Source organism: Equus caballus, chromosome 25, assembly GCF_041296265.1.
Source record: "Equus caballus isolate H_3958 breed thoroughbred chromosome 25, TB-T2T, whole genome shotgun sequence".
Classification (NCBI taxonomy): Eukaryota; Metazoa; Chordata; class Mammalia; order Perissodactyla; family Equidae; genus Equus; species Equus caballus.
Genome location: NC_091708.1, coordinates 32,430,887 through 32,450,231, shown reverse-complemented (window position 1 = coordinate 32,450,231; position 19,345 = coordinate 32,430,887). Strand labels below are relative to the sequence as shown.

Genomic DNA, 19,345 nt, shown 5'->3' with positions numbered 1-19,345 from the left:
GTCACTTTTATTTTTAATGATGACTTCTTATAGGGCTGGTCATTCCCTTGCTCTTCTGACAGTGGCAGGCTGGGAAGCATTGAGGTCATGCATCAGTTCCAAGTCTGGTTCACTGATTCTTTCAAACTCTTTCTAAGGCAGGGTCACTTTGAAGACCCTTGCTTTGAATTGTACAGATGCCCAAGAGGACCCAACCCCCTGTTTTGGTATTTTGTCATTCTGTAAATCTGCTGTGTTTCTCTTTAGTGTGACCCTTGGCCCTTAGGATCAGGCCCTTGTCCTGTCTCTGACCATCGAGCCGTGGGCTCAGTTGGCAGAATCAGCCTCCCAAGGCCCCACGTGCCCCTGAGCTCCCCTTTACCTCTTCTGTCTTTGCAGTCTTGATTACCTCCCGTTGGGGTATTAGGTAGGGCTTAGTGTTTATAATTCAGTGCATTTTGGAAGTTCAAGGGAAAGTATAGACCAGAATAGATAGACCAGGGATCAGCAAACTTTTCTTTACTAAAAGACCAGCTAGTAAATATTTTAGGCTTTGCGGAGCATATGGTCTTCAGCGCAATTACTCAATCCCGCTGTTGCGGCAAAAGCAGCCATAGACGATATGTAAATGAGTGTGGCTATGTGCCAATAAAACTTTATTTACCAAAACAGGTGGTGGGCAGATTTGATCCAGGAGCCTTAGTCTTCTGACTCCTGATGTATGCTTTGAACCTCAGCTGACATCCTCTGGTCTCTCCTTTCTTCCACTGGGTTCTTTGCAAGGCACCAGAGCACAAATCAGACACTGGCACCTCCTTGCTAAAAGCTCTTTGTTGACACTTGATCACATAAAAAATGATTTTTGAAAATTTTAAATTTTTTTTCCCTAGCAACAGGTGAAACTTTACATGGGGGTCCAATATGTAAAAGAGATACGAGTGGAACCTTTGTCCCCATAGGGGCTCCTGAGCTCCTCTAGGACACTCAGGCCCAGAGGAGCACAGTTTGAAAACACCTAGAGCATGAAGTGCACATCTTTGATGTGGCTCAGGTGTCGGCTGGGGCCCCGCTGCAGCCAGCGCAGCTAGATTGGCTTTCTTCAGATTTCTGGCTGTATCCCTCTGATTTCTGTGAGTTTCTGTGTACTCAGTTTCTCTCGGTTATTTCTGGCTTTACAATCTGCCTTCTAATTTAGGTCGGACCATGAATTGTTTTCCTATACCTAGTGCCACCTTCTTCTGCACTGTGTCAGTCTGGCCCAGAGCTCAGTCCCTTTCCAAGAGCCCCCGAGACCACTCCCACAAGGCCCTTGTGGGAGGAGCACCCTTGACCTGGGATTTGAAGAGCCGGGGGGGGGGGGTTATGATCAGCTAGCCGATCATCTACCCTGGGAAATTTGAGATTCCCCCGTCTTTCAAACCCTCTGCTGTGGGAGTGGCACTTCCCTCTGCCTCCTCTTGCTGCCCTGTTTTCTTCTACTCGCCACCCCGTCCGCCACCCAGCTTTGGTTTATTTCCAGTGTAGAACAATTTAGGCGTCTCTCTTGTTTCTTGTTCCTCTGGGGACCCGCGACCTTGGGCTTATCATGACCTCCTAGTGGGTGACCAGGCACTGTCCTGAGGAGGGCAGTGCTCTCCAGAGCCAGTCTGATGAACCCACTGTTAGCTTTGTCGGTTTATTTCTCTGCAGACTTTTAGTCTCTGCATCTGTTTTTCCTTTTGTCATGTTTATAATCTGAGTAGAGAGATAATTTAGTATTTTTCCTCTTTTCACTTACCGTTATATCATAAGCTTTCTGACGTGTTGTTACCTAACATCGTTTTCGGTGGCTTCAGACGAGTTGCTCGAATGGCTGGGCTGCGTTTTTCCTTATGTTCCCCTGTTGCTGAACATTAAGTCATTTCTAAAATTTCACAATTATGAACAGTGCCGCAGGGAATATCTTTGAACGTGGAGCTTTCCCCTTATTGGGGGCATTTTCTTAACCTATATTCTTTTTTTTTTTTAAAGGTTTTAGGGGTCAGCCCCCTGGTGCAGCAGTTAAGTGCACACATTTTGCTTTGGCGGCCTGGGGTTCGCTGGTTCGGATCCCGGGTGTAGACATGGCACTGCTTGGCATGCCATGCTGTGGTAGGCATCCCACATATAAAGTAGAGGAAGATGGGCATGGATGTTAGCTCAGGGCCAGTCTTCCTCAGCAAAAAGAGGAGGATTGGCTGCAGTTAGCTCAGGGCTAATCTTCCTCAAAATAAAAAGATTTTATTTTTCCTTTTTCTCCCCAAAGGCCCCCAGTACATAGTTGTGCATTTTTAGTTGTGGGTCCTTCTAGTTGTGGCATGTGGGATGCCGCCTTAGCATGGCTTGATGAGCAGTGCCATGTCCGCACCCAGGATCTGAACCAGTGAAATCCTGGGCCACCGCAGTGGAGCATGCGAACTTAACCACTCTGCCACGGGGCCGGCCCCATATCATGTCTCTTTAATCTTTAACCTATATTCTATAAATTGGAACTACTAGGCAAAAGATATACACGTTGTTTTGGCTGGTTGTTTCTTACAGGATTTATGGTTTTGAAGAGTTAGCGTTCTTCAGAAGGGTAATTATTTTAAGAGGGACAGATATTTTTCTCCCATTTTGTAAAGGTGAGTGTACTGTTTCCTTCTCCTTGGTTAGGGCTGCATAATTAATAAGTGGTGTCCAGTTCAACCAGGAATGTTCCTTAAGCCGCAGTGATGATTCCACCTCCTGCCAGACTCCGTAGAAGATGACTCGTACTGATGGCTGCTGAGCGTTATTGCCCTAGAAGCTGGCAGCGTGTGACGCGGATAGGCCAGCAGGGAAGGCTGCAGTCAGACCGATAAGTCCTGACTCATTCTGACCTGACTAGCCGCTGGGAGATTTGCGGGGCAGCAGGGCACGAACGGGAGGCACATTGTGGCGACGCGCTGGGAGCTGACTGCAGACAGGAACCTCCAGTGCTGGGCTGCAGTGGGGGCCTCAGACTTTCCACTGAGTGACTTGTCGCTCTCTGGCATTAATAGGAGATAGCTGAAGGTCTGGAAATTAAGTCATCTCATAAACATTCAAATTCATGGCAAAATTACTATTTAATTAGGAAAAGATCTGTACCATTGTGCTACTTTTAAATGAAAGTCATTTTGGAGGAATTAAAACTGGGTCATAACATTAGTATAATGTTTTAAAACAAACATTACTAAGACATACTGAGTGTACCCTAATTGATGAATTAAAGACATTAGTTTTGCCTCTGGATACTTAATGTGATTATGCTTTAAACACTGATTCTAGAAACTTACTTCTAGATTGGATCTGTGCTTCCTTCTTTCTTTGTTAAAGTGAGATGTGGCAGAGGCTATAAAAATGATACATGCTCATTTTAGAAAATTTGGAGAATTTATATTTTTATATATTATTAGATCTTAAGATGTAATATAGGTTTTGAAAAACAAAAAAATCTACCACCCAAAGGCAGCCTCTGTTAATGTTTAGGTGTATTTCCTTCTTTTGTGTATATATGTCTTTCCTGTCTGCATATTTCTGAATAGGGTTGTGATTATGCTCAGTAACCTGTTTTGTATCTATATTTTTCCATGATCTTCATAATGTAACTTTAATACCTGTGTAATACTGCATCATAATGAAGGTAATACATTTTATTGAATAGTTTGAGTTATTTTCTGTTGTTACTATATAGTGGTAAGCTGAATGTTGTTTTCATGCATTCTGGCAAATGGTTGTCAGCGTCTCTGGTGATCTCCTTAAATAGATTCCTGGAAGTAGAATGATTTGGTGAAAGACATTGGAAAAGAACTTCAAACACTAATGATAAAAATAGTCCCCCAAAGTCGTACGCATTTATACTCACGCTAACAGGATGTCCTCTTGAGAATGCCCTCTGTACCATTCTCACCAGCACTGTTTGGTTCTGTTCTTAAGTCTTAAATTAGTGATAAATGGATAACATATTCCTTGCAAAGAATTAGTCTTGAAAATATCTGGATTCATTATGAAGGTAGTTTAATCAACTCTCAGGCAGTTCAAGCAGACTTGAAAGAGATCTGTTAGTTTCACCATAAGGAAGATTTAAATTAATATTTGATATTTAGAAGAATAAAAGCTCCATTAGAGTTAGCATTAAAATTGTATGGAATGTAATTTTCCATGTGATGTAAAATATCTTCCTCATGGAGGGCGGCAGAGGATTGTTACAGAACTGTGTCTGTGGGCTGTGGGCAATAGCTGGGCCTCCTGTGCCTAGGAAAGGGTTGCCACTTGCTGACTATCTTGATACATCAGTACCATTTAGAATTTCAAGATCATTGTATAATCTATAGATTATTCAATTTGTTGGGGGCTTCAGACTTTATAATTAAAAATGCCCTCCTTCCTGTAGACTTACTGATGGAACATATACAAGAAATTCGAAGTTTGAGAAAACGTTTAGAAGAATCTATTAAAACCAATGAGCAGCTACGGAGACAGCTGGAACGGCAAGGGGCTGAATTTGATAAAGGTAAGGAGGAACCTTCCCAAAGGGCGGTGCAAGCCTGTGACTGATTCATTTGTGATGCATTTGCTTGGATAAGCATTCTGTGTATTGGGAAGAGCATCGGATTCGTGGCCAGAGAGATTTCAGTTCAAATCCTGGCTTTGCTGCTTCCCTCCAGGGTGGCTGCGCTTAACCTTGCTGACTCTCAGTCACAGTAGTTTAGAGAATGGGGATGATAGTTCCCATTTTATCCTGTTGTGCTGAGGATTAAGTGAGGTAAGTGAAGTGGAGTGCCCCACAGTCCCTGGGCAAAGCAGGTGCTTGGCGACTGTTAATCTCACTCATTGGAGAAATCTGCCAGCTTCTGGCACCCTGAATTGTGCTTGGCTCCTCGTTTTGGAAACTGTTGAGAAATATTTATTTTGAAATAAAACTAAGCAGTATTTTGTCTTTTCGTCCCGTAATGTATAGTAAAAGTATTAGCGTTTTAACGGTCTGGTGAATCTCACATGCCAGTCACAAGGTCGCCAGTATTCCTGTAGAACCAGTTAGCGCTAAATGGAATATTCTTCCACAAAGAGCTTAAAAATATATTTTTTCTGATAGGTAAGACGTTCACATGGTTCAAAAATTGATATCTTCATTCTATACCGTGAATACTCCCTTTTCTCCTCCCACTTTTGTTAGTTTTCTTCTGAATTCTTGCAGTGTTCATGCAAGTACAAATACATATTCTTACTGTCTCCCTCACTTACCCAAAAGGTAGAATACTTTGTATCACTATTCTGTCCCTTTTTCCATTGAACAATATGTGTTGGGTCTCCCTCCTTATTGCTCCAAGGGAGTGTCCTCATTCCTGGGAGAATGTGTCTGAGAGCAGCTGTGCGCACTGGGAAAAGCCTGAGTTTCTTTGGGAGTCTGCCTGAGCTGAGTGTGGATCCCAGTTCTTCTGTTTGTTAGCTTTGTGACTTTGGGCAAGTCACCCACCTTTCCCAGTCTTCTTAATTATCTTATATAAAACAGAGTCATTGTGAGATTAGATGAGGCGATGTTAGGAATAGGGCCTTACTCACTGCCTCACTCAACATATGGTTGTTTTCTTCATCATTAGCGGTTTTATTTTACGCTTTCATTTTGTTTAACATTATTAGTTTAACATTGCAGAGCTCTGCAATGGGCGGGGCTGCTGCTGACATTCCCATTTTTAGGGATGAGATAACTGAGTTCTGGAAAGACATACTCAATGGGAGCACTTGAATCCTTGGACCTCTAGTTCAGTTTCATTCCTCTGTAGCCATGAGCCTACAAAAACGTCTTTCCACAGTACTGTATATGCTGCCGTTTGCAAGGTAAACAGAATGGTTCCCTTTCTCTCTCTCTCTCTCTCTCTCTCCAGCCCCCATTCTGCATCCTCTCCCTCCCACCCCCAGGAAAATTGATTAATCTGAGTTATTAGTCATATCAAATGCAGGAACGAAATACACGCCTGGGCCCTTCACATTCACTCTTGGTAATGCCTGAATTAGATTCATTCTGTTTTACATTTTCCCTGGCAAATCCAATTATAGAATTATTTGGGGGCTCAAATGGCCACCAGCTACAATGGAGCAGGCAATTGCTCTGGAGAGTAATTCGCTCTGACGGGAGGGTTTACAAAAAGGCATCATGAAGTATTTACGCTGGTGAAAAGACATGCTGTTCTCACCGTGTCGTCACAGTCTCTGAAAAGACAAAGAGAGAAGAGTGGCTCCGCCCCCACTGCTGTGCAGCCTTCATCTGGGGAGCAGGTTTGAGAAAGGCATGGCTCCTCGTGATGCCGAGGTGGAATATTGTTAACAGCTGTCATCTCACGTGTTAGATCTTCCAGCTTGTCGCCAGTCACACGAGCCGATAGTGGTGGCGTTCTTTGCATCAGAAGTGGACCCCGCTAGCTCAGGCTTTGTCAGGAGCAGTTGTTTGGCCTGATTTCTCCTTTGAAAAGTGACCGCCTTAGCTGTAGTCATAGGCTTCTGTAGAATTGTTCCTGTTCATCCAGATTGCTCTTTCGTCCTATTTTGGCTCCAGGCTTCATCAGTCATATTAACACAAATGGTAATAGCAGTAACAGTACCGCCACCACCGCTGCCACCGATCACTGTTACTGAGCTAATGGAGACACAGGGAAGTTATGTGACTTGCCTGAGGTCAAGCAGCCATTAAGAAGCCGTGGTTCAAACCCAGGTGTCTCTGAAAAGACTCCGGAGTTGATAGCGGAGAGTGGAGGAAGATGGTGGAGAGAGACATATGTGAATAGAAAACTTATATGACATTGTCATAAGTGAATCATTAGCATGAGAAAAAGGGAGGGCTGTAGCATGGAAAGAGTGTGAACTTTGGCTTCTGGGGCACCTAATGTCGTAACTTCCTTATAGGGAGTTTGAATATTGCAGGTAATCATTTGTCATCTCATGTGTTAGATGCTTTCAGCTGCAGATGGCAGAATATGAGTAAAAGCTGGTGTAAGCAATGGAGATTTATGTTTTCCTACATAACGAGAAATCCAGAGACAGGCAGCTCTGCGCAGGTCTAATGGCTCAGTGGTAGCAGGGCTCGGGTTAGTACCTGTGAGGACTGTAGTAATTTTAAGTACCACCTCCTCCCAGGACAGTTTCCAAAGCCCCAGAAAGAAGAGGGTGGGGCTTCTCGCTGTCCTTCTCTTTTCATCCAGGTGGAAAATCTTTCCCAGAAGCTCCCAGCAGGCTTCCTGTCAAGTCTCATTGACCAGAAGTGGCACATGACCATGTTCTGCACCGGGGGCTGGGAAAGCAGGTGTCTGGCATTTTGGGTCTGTGGTGTAATCGACTCGGTCAGTAGGGAAGCCAGGGAGGGAAGCATCTGCCTGCCACATGTGGAAAGCGCCTTGCACACAATAGGTGCTCCCAGAGGGTCGCTGTGACATGAGCATTATGTACGGTGCAGATTAGAAAGGTCAGAGGCTGGAGGGCGCTGAGGGGGGGGTGTTGAGGGAGCTGTCCAGCCAGAGGAAGGGGGAGGGTTTCGGGAGACAGACCACAGTCTGGGCAGGTATTTATAGGTGAGGAAACTGATCGCAGTTTGAAAGTGACCTCCAATCCAGGCTGTCTAGCTTTAGACCCTGATCTTTTTAGAGACGCTTAAAGGCAGTGAAATTGAACTAAGAGTTGAAAGACGAGTGTGGTGGTGACCCGTGAAGGAGGTGGTAGGCATTCTAGGCAAAGGGCCTACCTCATTCTGCAAAATCAGGGAGATGTGTGGCCACATGGTATGTTTGGGGCACAGAAGTGGCTCAGTTTGGCTGCATACCAGGGCACTAAGGTCTCGGGTGGAGAGAGAGTGGCACGTGCCATGAGATTGGAGCTAAGGAACAGAGCTCTGAAGTTTGAGCTCGTGTTTGGTTTGATTGATGGTTGGTCTTTCACAGGGGTGGGCTATCAAATGTTTCTGAGCAGAGACTAACATGCATGGACTGCATTTAAGGCTGCATTAGGACTGTGTTTAGGCCGATAACCCCGTTGACAGAGTAGCAGGGAGGTCAAATGATCAGGCCTGAGCTATAGGGACAGAAGAGAGTGGGCCAGCATCTGAGGCATCCTGGAGGAAGGGTCAGCAGCGGTGGTGGCCTGATTGGCAGTGGAAGAGAGAGGTGTTTCGGATGTCCCCCCCGCCAGGTTTCTCGCTCGGGTTACAGATAGTGGCGATACCATCTACAGAGGTGGGGAACTGGAGAGAGGGCAGGTTTGGAAGGGTTTGGGGGAAGGGGCAAGAGACCTGCTTTGGCTCTGTGGACTAGGTGCTGTCTCAGTGGAGAGGTCCAGCAGGCCCTGGGTATATGGGTTTGGACCTCTGGAGAGACATCGTGGAGGGTAAGACTGTCACCCGCTGACCCCACCCCCAGCCCAGGTCTCACCCTTAGGACAGGTAGGATCTGGGGGAGCCCCCTCTCGTTCCCTCTTTCACGCTCACTCTCATATATCTTTGGGCTCTCATAATACCTTATATCGTTCACAGGAGTGATTTTCATTGTATATTGTGTTTCCTCATTATTTAAAACTTTTTCTGGAAAGTTCCATTCGTACTGACCTTGGAGACGCTTTATAAATCACTACTTATGTGTATTTTTATAGGTTCTTCAAACAGTTTTGCTTTTGGTTCAGAGCTGCATAATTCTCTCACATCAGAAATTCGTTTCCTGAGGAAGCAGAACCAGGCCCTCCATACAATGCTCGCTAGAGGATCCAGAGGTAAGAATTATAGGGGCCATCTGCAGTCCAGAGCCCCCCAGACTCCTGTGGCATGGAAAGAATGCAGACACCAGAGTGACCAACCTAGGTTCAAATCTTATGGCTCTGTGACTTTGGGCAGGTCACTTAACCTCTCTGAACCTCAGCATTCTTAGCTGTAAAATAGGAACACCCCAGAGGGCTATTGTGACACTTAGATGCTGTGAAGCCCTCAGCTCGGTGTCTCTAATAGGGCTCAGTGAATGTTACTTTCTCTTCTTGTCACTCATGCCCTCTGCATAGCCACCTTTCACTTGTCTTAGTTCACAGTGGGAGAGAGGGAGCTGGAATATATTACTGCCAAAATCTCAACCAGGGATTTCCTCAATCAGGAAAGGCTTTCCAGTATTTCTTGTAAAGATCCCTTCTCTTACCTCCACCTGTTTGGAGCTTAACCCCCAAAGAATTCTCACTACATGATCTCTCAATACTTAAAGCGTTTCTGGAATGATGTATTATCACTCCTGTTTTACAGATAAGAAACTGAGGCCTAGGGAATTGACTGACCTATGGTCACAGAGCTAGAAGGTGGTGGAGCTGGAACTTAGGCCAGCTTATTTCACTTTCCCTAGAGAATATGGATGCTGATTTTGGTTTAAGAGGTGAAACTGGGGCTTCTGCAGATCATTGCTTCACTCAGCAAACATTCCTGGCTCCTGTAGTGTGTTGGGGCCTGTGTAGACTCTAATCCAGAAATGGGTGAGACCTGATCCTTTCCCTCAAGGGGCTCATGGTCTGATGGGAGGAGCAACCAGGCAACCTATGGCAGGCCAGCGTGAGGATTAGCCATGATAAAGGCAGGCTCAGGGGCCTCAGGACGTTGGAGAAGGCATCCTGACCCCGGGCAAGTGGGTCTTTAGAAGCTGAGTCTAGAAGGCTGAGTAGGGATTAACCAAGGTGCCTGTGGTTTAGAAGAGCCAGGACCTTTAAATAGAAGGAAGAGAGACCGGGCCTAGGGGTCCGAGAGGGGCCAAGTATAGACCAGTCAGGAATTCTGTGAAGCTTAGTGTGGCTGGAGTCTGAGGGAAGAAGTGAAAACTTGCTCAGAAATGACCGTGTTGTGGTTAAGAGTGGAGTCAGAAAACCTGGGTCTGAATCCTGGCACTGCCACTTACTGGCTGTGTGACCTTGGGAAAGTCTTAACCTCTTCTGTCCTTAGGGTCCTATCTGGAAAATGGGGAGAATAATAGTGCCTACCTGGGAGGTTTGCCACGAAGAGTGAATAAGCTGATCCACGTGAAGGTGTCAGTGTAAAGCCTGCAGTTAACACTGCGGCCGTGTCAGCTGTCGCCACCACCAGCACTGCTGGCAGCTCGCGTCGTGGAGCGCTTCTGGCCTTCAAAGTGCTTGTGAAGCCTGTGCCTAAGCCTTTTCCATACAGGAACTCAATAATCCTCACAACGATGCCTATGAGGAAACTGAGGCACAGGGAAGTGAAGAAACTCATCAAGGTTATGGAGGCAGTGAGCGCAGGAGCTGCACTGAACAGCCACTCTGCTCCAGCCTGCTCTTGACGGCCTTGTCTCTGTGCCCCAGGCACAGGACATGTGCTGTGGTTCAGGGCCTGAGAGCCAGTGGGCCCCAGCTTGCTGTTTGCACAGCCCTGCTGGCCTCCTTTAGGGGTGGTGGGGAGGGGGCCTGCCGACTTTCCCCTCACACATTGCCAGAATCTGGGGCCCCGTTCCTTGGCTCTGTCTGTAATTTCTACCCGCTGTTTGCTCTGTGAAGGCGAAGTAACTAGGTTTGCACGGCCCATTATTTAATAGAAAATTAAACAGGCCCATTTCATCCCAGTGACGTTTAATCTGCAGCCTTGATGTTGACAGATTTATCTGCCCAAAATGCATAAGATAATTGGAATGCCAAAATCATAAATGCCAGATTAAATCTCATTCTCTTTTGTATTCTTGGAGTGCTCGAGCTGAAGTGCTGTATTTGCGTAATAAGGTTGGAAAAAACAAACGGTATCTCTTCTCAGTGGCGCTTCCCTGTGTTTGCAGATAAACAGAAGGAGAATGAGAAATTACGAGAGTCCCTCTCCCGGAAGACTGCGGACCTGGAGCACCTTCAGCGAGAGTTGGCCTGCGTGAGGGGAGAGAATGAGAGGCTGCGGAAGGAGGTCTGCGTCAGCCGCAGCGAACTGAGCAGGTAGGCTTCATGTTCACCCCGCCCTGGGGGCCACGCACGGGGACAGCCAGGCGCACACAGACACCCAGTGTGTCAGGTGGGAATAAGACACATGGCGCGAAGTCAGCCGAGGAAGAAGGGTGGGGCCTGGGGCAGATGGCTGTTCTTTATCCAGGGGGCGTCAGGGGAGGCCTCTCTGAGAAGCAGCCGCCTAAAGGCAGCGAGGGCCTGAGCTCTGCAGATGTCTGCGGGAGGACCACTTTCCGCAGGGAGGATGAGGGCCTGGGGCGGGGTGTCCCTGGCCTGTGCTGGCAGAGCAGGGAGGCCACGGCAGTGGCTGAGGCAGAGAGCGGGCTGGATGCCGCCTCCTGGAGGACCTTGTAGCCGTGGGAGGGACTTTGGATTTTACTCGGAGTGATACAGGAGGCCGTTGGGAGGTTCTGCGCAGAGAAGAGTCTGACTTAGATTTTAAAAGGGTCGTGTGGTTTCCCACTTAGAGCATCTTGTCCCACCTGTTTCAGTTGCTCCTGTCAGCCTCCTGAGTGCCCCACACTTAGAGTCACTGACGTCACCCTGGCTCACCCAGGTGGTGCCGTGATTTAGCCAGATCATTGTCGTTGCCATTGCAGCCCTAGCTCCTCTCCTGAGCCGGGCACCCCTGGGCAAGGCGGAACCTTTTTGAGCTTCACTTGCTCATGTCTGTGAATTGAGGCTTAGATAGCACGTACCTTTTAGGGCATCTGTGAAGATGACGTGAGATAACTTAGGTAAAGTGCTGGGCCCAGAGGGACGCTCAGGATTTAGTGGCTGTGACTGGAATTCTTGACCACAGCTTGTCGCTTTTGGCCACGTTCTTCTGGCTGAGGGCGGAGCGGGCCTGTCCAGAGGGGTTCGAGGAAGTCACCCCTGGTAGCATTAACCTGTCCTCCCGGTGGTGGGGCCTTGCAGGGCGCAGGAGGTGGTGCAGTTGAGGCAGCAGCTGCTCGCTCAGAACGACAAGCTACTCCAGTCCCTGCGAGTGGAGCTGAGGGTGTACGAGAAGCTGGATGAGGAGCACAGGAGGCCGAGAGGTACTGCGCGCTCTGGGCCAAGGCCCTGCTCGTGCGGGGGCTGCTGTGTCTTGGGCTCACTCCCCCGGACGGTGGGGGCTCAGCACTCCTGCCTCCTGGGTGAAGTAGGCATATCATGGGTGGACTAAGCAAGCTTTGGGCCCACTGTTCTTCTGAAGGAGCAGCAGGAAACGTGGAAGGACTTGGGCTCAGGAGTCAGGCCAGCGAAGTCTGGGTTCCTACGGCCTTGCTTCCCGGCCGTGAGCCCTTGAGCAGGTCACCTCACCCCTTCGGGCCTGTTTCTTCCTCTATCAAACATGTCGACCAGTATCTATGCTATGGAGTTTTTATGAAGATTAAATGAGACCATTTATTAAAAGCATCCTAGCATGATACCTGGCACATAATAGATACTCAAGAAATAACTTTTATTGCAATTTTCCTGCCAGTGTGTGTTTCTTTTTGCCCTTTCATTCAGCAAATAGTTATGGTCTGCCTACTCTATGCCGGACCTTGCTCTAGAGATGGTGGTTGATCCTGGTTCTCCATATCCTGTGAGAGATACCAGATCAGAGCAACTCAACTGTAAACTCAATTTTTTTTTTTTTGAGGAAGATTAGCCCTAAGCTAACGTCTGCTGCCAATTCTCCTCTTTTTGCTGAGGAAGACTGGTCCTGAGCTAACATCCGTGCCCATCTTCCTCTACTTTATATGTGTGATGTCTGCCACAGCATGGCCTGACAAGTGATGTGTAGGTCTACCCCCGGGATCCGAACTGGTGAACCCTGGACTGCCAAGCAGAACATGCGAACTTAACTGCGCCACCGGGCCAGCCCACTAAATTCGAATGTTTTAGAATCAATTTTGAGGCGTGGTGAGATTTTTTTTAAAACTAATTTTCCAGATGGTTTCTCCCTATTGAAAGTTTATCTAGAAAAGGGTCACCTCACAGCTTTCATTTTCTCCTCAAGTTGCTTCTCTTATTCTTTCTGTTGTGCCTTTTTAATATACTGTGGTTCTTAAAATCAGCCCTTTTCATTCTATAATTCCAGCCCGAATAGATTTTATTACGACTAGACATAATTTCGGGGTTTGGTGTGCAATTTGCTAGGCCTTTATGGCCAGAAGCGAAAATTAATTTCCAGCTCTTATTTAGCCTGTGGAATAGCAGCAATTAAGTCTGCCAATATTTTTGTTTTTAAAGTGAAGTTGTTATTTTAAATTGTGCCTACTTCTTAGGAAGGGGAGGGGCTGGTGGCGGGTTTAGAACACTGTCTAGCTCTTTGAGGGCTGACCCTTTGGTGGTGGACGATGTCAAGGCTTCCCTTTGCACATGTTCGCAGAGGCCAGAGCAGAGGCGTCGGGAGAAGGCTCGAGGGAGCAGGAACCTTTTCGCGAGCTGCAGGGCCTGCTGACAGAGATCCGGGCTCTGCGGGCCCAACTAGAAAGGAGCATTGAAACCAGCAGCATGCTGCAGAGCAAGCTCGAGGGGCAGCTGGCGAAGGGGCAGAAGAAGGCTGAGGAAGTAGCCCTCACTTTGGCTCTGCAAACCCTGGCCATCCCTGAGCGGCCTCTTCAGCCAGACAGACATGGTACGGCGCATGCCTCTCCTCTGAAAATGCAGCCCTGCGCCTGAGTGTGGGATGTGCGAGCTTCTGAATGCTGCCCTTTCTCGCCGAGGTCTTTCCGTTGACAGCAGACATGCTGTACTCAGAGGGCCTGACCACTAATTAGTGGTCACCTTTGGCAAAATGGTGTGTCTCTGGGACCTCCCACTTCTCAGGGAAGTGGAGTTTGGGCTTCCAGCCACCCTCATTGCCTCCAGTCTTGCCCCCTCCGATCCATTTAGTCCTGTCCACGTCACTCCTCTGCTGGAAATCCTTTTTAGTCCCTCTTATTGCCTTTCAAAGAATCTAAACCTCTTACTCTGGCTGTCAGTGTCTCTCCGGATCTGAAAAGCATCCTGGTGGGTTGGAAAACTAGTCCTGTTTTGCATTTGCTTGTGGGTTTATTGTCCAGTCCTGCAGAGGCTGTGTGAGGCAGCAGGAGGAGGACAACGCTGCTTCCCCTCCTTCCTCTGCCACTCGGTAAGCACGGGGCCTGGAGCAAAGCAGCAAGTGGTCAGGTGCAAAGCAGTCAGCCAGGCCATCTTCTTCTTTGCTCTAGGGATGAAGGAACTCAGACCAGAGAGGGTACTGGACTTGCCCAAAGTGACACAGCAAGTAGATGGCAGAGCTGAAGCTAGAAATCACTTGGCTCTGGGTCCAGTGCTGCTCCTGGAGCATCGCCTGACCTCCTGGGGCCTCAGGTGTCTGGGGATCGTCCTACTGCCCGTGGGTGGGCGTGCGCATCCGGTGGGACAGGAGTGTCAGCATACTTTATAAACAAGTATTGGATGAAAACTTGCACTTATCTTTCCTTGAATTGGGAATTACATCTATTGCTTCTAATTAAAACAATTAAAATCTCTTAAAGAGCACCTAGTCAACTTGTTTTAGAACTTGTGGTGATTAGTTCATTGGTTTCTCCTTGATAAAGATTTAAAATTCTAACCAAAAGGTAATGTGACAATATGAAAAAAAAGTAAAAAAAAAATTCTTTATGATTCTACAAAATGATAGTTTTTTACTTGCAGATTTCTCTTCATTTGGTATCAAATGCAGGCATGTATTTATAGTGTTAAATTGGTTTTTGTGCCATTCTGTCATTTCTTCGGTTTTGCCCAATATCACATCATAAATGCTTCCCCTGCTTTCACACGGCCTTCCTAATTGTTTTCAGATTATTGTCAGTCACCAAACCATTACGCTAGTGATTGTTAAAGTGCTCTCTGATTTGGAGCTTTAATGAATGTCGACATTAAGATGTTTTTTGCTGTTAAATAGTATTCTTAGGATAGAATCCTACTTGGGGAATCTCAACGGGTCAGAAAGGTGCCACGTTGCCGCCTTCTGTGTGGGCTGTACTGTACATCAGCAGTGGGCGTTACTGTTGTAAACGTAGGTCTGTTCCTGGCCCTTCTTAGGGCTTTGAGGAAATGAGACCAAGGAGACCCTGGCGGAGGCTGAGGGAGATTGGGCAGGGAGAGCGAGTGAGGGCTGGGGGTGCCCAGGAGGGAGAGTTGGGGCAGCTGAAGTGGAGAGGCCTGGGAGCAGCCTTCGCCTGCTTTGGAAATTCATCCAGGGTGAGCCCTAGGTGTGCCTTGCAGCATGTGTCCAGGAGAGTGTTCAGAATTCACAGGGGTGCCTCAGCGGGAAAGTTCTCCCATTTCCTCAAGTGAGGATTAGAATTTATCGTAGGCAGCAGCATTTCTTCCTTTGCAAAAGACTTTTTAAGACTGTATTTAAGTGTGCCTGTTTGAAAGTTCTGCTCTAGAGCTTGCTGTTTTGGGCAGAAAGCCATCCCTCTCAGTGGGCAGCTCCCCAGAGCTGACCCCCTGGCTCCTTGGTCCCGGAATCAGAGTGCACCCCGGGAGGTTCCTGTGTGGGGAGGAGCTTCGGGGGGCATCCTGAGTCCTGGACCCAGTCCTCGCTCTGCCACTACACTCCAGGTCATGCTAGGCAGATCACTTCCTGTCTCTGGCCCTGGGTCTCCTCTTCCCTGAAATCTGAATGACAGCGCCATCCTGCCCTCTGAGCTCCTGAGAGTTCTCATGTGAACGTGCTTTCTAGATTATAGAAGTGGCAGCACTAACTGCCTTTGTCTCCTTCTCTTGTTTCAAATGCATCACCTCCTGAATCCTGTTTCAGGTCACTCTTCTCTCTTACGTGGGTTATTCCAGCAGCCTCCAGACTCACTCCTCCAGTTCAAAACATAGATCTCAGCTTGACATTGCCCTGCCTGGCACTCTTGAGTGGTCCCCACAGCCGTCACACTTCTGGCCTTGCATCCCATGCCATCCTTTCCCTGCACCCTGGGCTCAGCTGTATGAACTGCTTCGTTCTCTCTGAATATGTCATGACTGCTCACCTCTGTGCATCTGCATCTGCTTGTTCCTCTGCCTGCGTTTCTTTCCCTCCTCGGGGTTAGCACCCCTCGACTGAGCTCCCACACCCCTGACCACCCAGAAGGGAAGCTGCCTGTTTACTTGTCTGGACAAGAGAGTCCTTCCAGGGAGGGGGCCAGGCCTGCTCACTCTGTCTCCCGCATGTCCTGCACAGGGCCTGGCAGGAGAGGTGCCCGGTGAAGATCTGAATGAATGCCTGTGTGTGTCTGGTACTTTACTGTATTCTTATTCAGTTGTCTCTCAAATGCTGATGACAGTGGAACTAAAACTTTTGACAGTTTATTCTCCTTCTTTTATTTTGCATTTTGTAGATGGTGACAGATGTCCCATGTCAATTGATAATTCATGCGAGCTGTTTGATTCCACCCTGGCAATGCCACCAAGATCAGGTACGAAGCTGAAGTCAGGGTAACCGCAGCAGGGTTGGGTTTGGCAGTAGGACTTTTTAAATTGAAGAAAAGGGGGTCCCTGGTCCCAACTCAAGAAGGTGTTTGACAGGATTTGGGGTTTCAGGTTCTCAGCATCTCTAGCTGGTGATCTTCTCCAAGCCAGTTAATCTATTTCCAGATGTCACCAACCTCAGTGACGTCATTGGGTCCCTGTTGCCCTGGATTAAAGTGTGACCACCTTAGCGTGGCTTTCAAGGTCCTCCACATCGACCCCAGTAGGCCCGTTCAGCCTGCTCCCTCTGCCCTTACGCTACCCGGTTGGGTCACCGTCCTGCAGACGGGCCTGCACTTCCCTCTCCCTGGGACTGTGCAGTGTGGCTCCCTCCTTTTCCAGGCCGCCTTTGTGCCATTCTCTGCCAGTGAAAATCCTCCTACTTCTCAAGACTCCTTATGAATGCAAACTTCCCTGTGAAAGGCCTTTCCTGATGTCCCCAGTCAGAATTATTCATCCATGCTTCTGTTGATCCAAAGGTAAAAAGTGATAAGCTTTTACCTCTTTTTAGTGTAATTCTTACTACCTGTTCAACCCAGCTCGATTGTTGCTTCTTCTAGGAAGCCTTCCCTGATCTCCCTTCCTGCACAGAGAATTGGTTATTTTTTCCTCTGAGCTCCGGCTCCTCGTCATTGGGCTGTTACATCTCCCACACGGTGTCTATATTCCAGTTAGACCATGGGCTCCTGGAGTGCAGGCCCTGGCTTGATGAATCTGTGTAAATCGGGGGTCTTCTGCAGAGTGGGTGCCTGACACGTGTTTGCCGAATTGAATTGAGTTTCTCCCACAGGATGAATAAGCTCAGCCTGGAGTAATGTACAGACTGAGGCCCAGGAGCCAGGCCTCTTTCCCCTCTGGGCTCGGTCATGTGGCATTTGGGCCCGAAGGCCGCTCTTAGCCCTCCTAACTGGCTTCAGCATTGTTGAACGCAGCTCATTGAACATAGGGTGCTGCCCCAAATAGATCTGACATCTTCCCTCTCATTCTGTAGCTTCAGGGACTCCTCCACTCTCTGGAAATGACACGGACTCCCTCTCCTGCGACAGTGGCAGCTCAGTCATCAGCACCCCCTGCATGTCCCACCTGGTCCCTGGCCACCACCTGTGGGCCAGCAAGAGTGGCCACCACATCCTGGGCCTGACTGAGGACTACGATGCCCTGTGCAAGCAGATTGGCCAGGGCCAGAAGCTCCTTGCCGAGATGGACATTCAAATCCAAGAGGCTCCCAGCCCCACGAGTCAAGAGCTGGGAACAAAGGTAACCCAGCTGACAAAGCTGGAAGGAGAGAGGCTCACTGGGAACAGCAAGTGGGCGGGGCCAACTGAGGGTGCTGGGAGGCCGGGGGTACACATGTCCTTAGTAAGGCCCTGAGAGGAGGGACCGGAAGTGTAGCCACAAAAGCTCAGAGGTCAGGTCCAGGCTGGGGGACTGTCCGTGGTTTTTCTGTGGGAGGGACACTTGCTGAGGTCTGCACCCTGTGTAACTGATCGCCTCACTGGGATCTGCGGCACTGCCCCGTTACTGCCACTGTTGTTCCAGTCTCATCCGTCCTTCTGTCCTTCAGTCCGTCTGTTCATCTCCCCAGTCACCTATCCGTCACCCACCCAGGCCTCTGTGCTCAGGCTCTGGGGCTGCTGTGGCGAACAGGATAGCTACAGGTCCTGATCCTCATGCAGCAGAGGGTCACCCGTACCGTAATTCCTCAACTGCTTTGTGATGAGCGTTCCAGTGTGAGACTCTCGTCTCAAGATTGTGGGCGGCTGCCATCTCTCCTTGCAGAGGAGCTTTTAATCTAGTACTTCCGTTCATCACCGAACAGCCCTTGAAGCAGGTGATGTCCTTCCTACTTTACAGATGCTGAGGTGAAGTGACTTGGAGCGGTCAGGATTTGAACTCAGTTCTTTGTCTGCCAAGGGCTCTCTTTCTGCCTCAGGACACTGCTTCTTGAAGACCATTGCTAGTCACCTCGCTCACCTGTGCAGAAACCTCCACTCCCCCTGGGTACTGTTGGACCCCAGGGGTTTCTGATTTCTAGGTCTGCTTCTGCCTACCTCCCCACCGTCCTCTCCCAGTTTCCCCCCATGCGCCCTGCTCCCATCTGACTGGGCTCTGTGCTGTTGTCCCTGTTGGCCAACCACATCCCGTCTCCAGCCCTGGCGCCCTGTGCACTCTGCCTTGGAGGACCCCTCAGCCCCTTTGCCATCCCCTCCTTCCTGCCTCATCCTACTGGAATCCTTCTTATTTTAAAGTTACCTTTTGTGGGACTCATGTGCCGGGTACTTGACATAAAGTTACTCAATCACTTCCTCCAAGACTTGGGGTCAAACTTCCTTCCCCCTACCCCAGACTGGACCCAACCTCCGAGCTTCCAAATGGCTCGCATTTTCTGGTCCCTCTTCTCAGGTCCCTACTGAGGATACTTAAGCTCCCTGCTTCCTGATACTGGTTTTGCCTTTTTGTTTTATTTTGTTTTACTATATTGTAAAAGTCAGTTGTGCATTTTCTATTCCAATAGACAAGGAGCTTCAGGAGAGCAGGGAGGCAGTGTCTATTTTGCTCAATATGGTATATTTACCACCTAGCACAGGCCCTGGCACGGAATACGTGCACGGTAAATATTTGTTGAATGAATTAATAAATATTAATAAGATTGTTCTTTTCTAATTATAGTCTTTTTTGGTACAAAAGCTAGAAACTGTAGAAAAGCATAGGAACAACACATCTATAAAAATACCACATAATGCTCAACACTTAAAATTTTGATATATAAATTTAGCTCATTCATAAAGTTTAATAAAACTGACTCATACATATATGAATTCCATATTTTGACTTTCAGTTAGACCTTAAATTAATATTTTTCCTATCTCATTCACTATTTTTCTGGAACTTGACTCCTTTTTTTTTTGTGAGGACGATTAGCCCTGAGCTAACA

The 19,345-nt window shown here is 48.1% G+C and overlaps 1 protein-coding gene across 11 annotated transcripts in view; it reads left to right on the top strand.

Moving 5' to 3' along the window:
- The window catches only part of CDK5RAP2 (CDK5 regulatory subunit associated protein 2), a 172,378-nt gene that overhangs the window by 139,814 nt on the left and 13,219 nt on the right, over nucleotides 1-19,345 (top strand). For 8 of the 11 annotated variants that reach the window (XM_070251095.1, XM_070251093.1, XM_070251099.1 and 5 more), the window contains 7 exons: nucleotides 4,394-4,513; nucleotides 8,632-8,748; nucleotides 10,788-10,935; nucleotides 11,863-11,984; nucleotides 13,307-13,555; nucleotides 16,281-16,358; nucleotides 17,402-17,667. In XM_070251095.1, the coding sequence (XP_070107196.1) occupies nucleotides 4,394-4,513; nucleotides 8,632-8,748; nucleotides 10,788-10,935; nucleotides 11,863-11,984; nucleotides 13,307-13,555; nucleotides 16,281-16,358; nucleotides 17,402-17,667 (1,100 nt within the window). The remainder of the gene's footprint in view (nucleotides 1-4,393; nucleotides 4,514-8,631; nucleotides 8,749-10,787; nucleotides 10,936-11,862; nucleotides 11,985-13,306; nucleotides 13,556-16,280; nucleotides 16,359-17,401; nucleotides 17,668-19,345) is intronic. The other 3 variants (XM_023628766.2, XM_070251100.1, XM_070251101.1) reach the window with 1 other exon arrangement.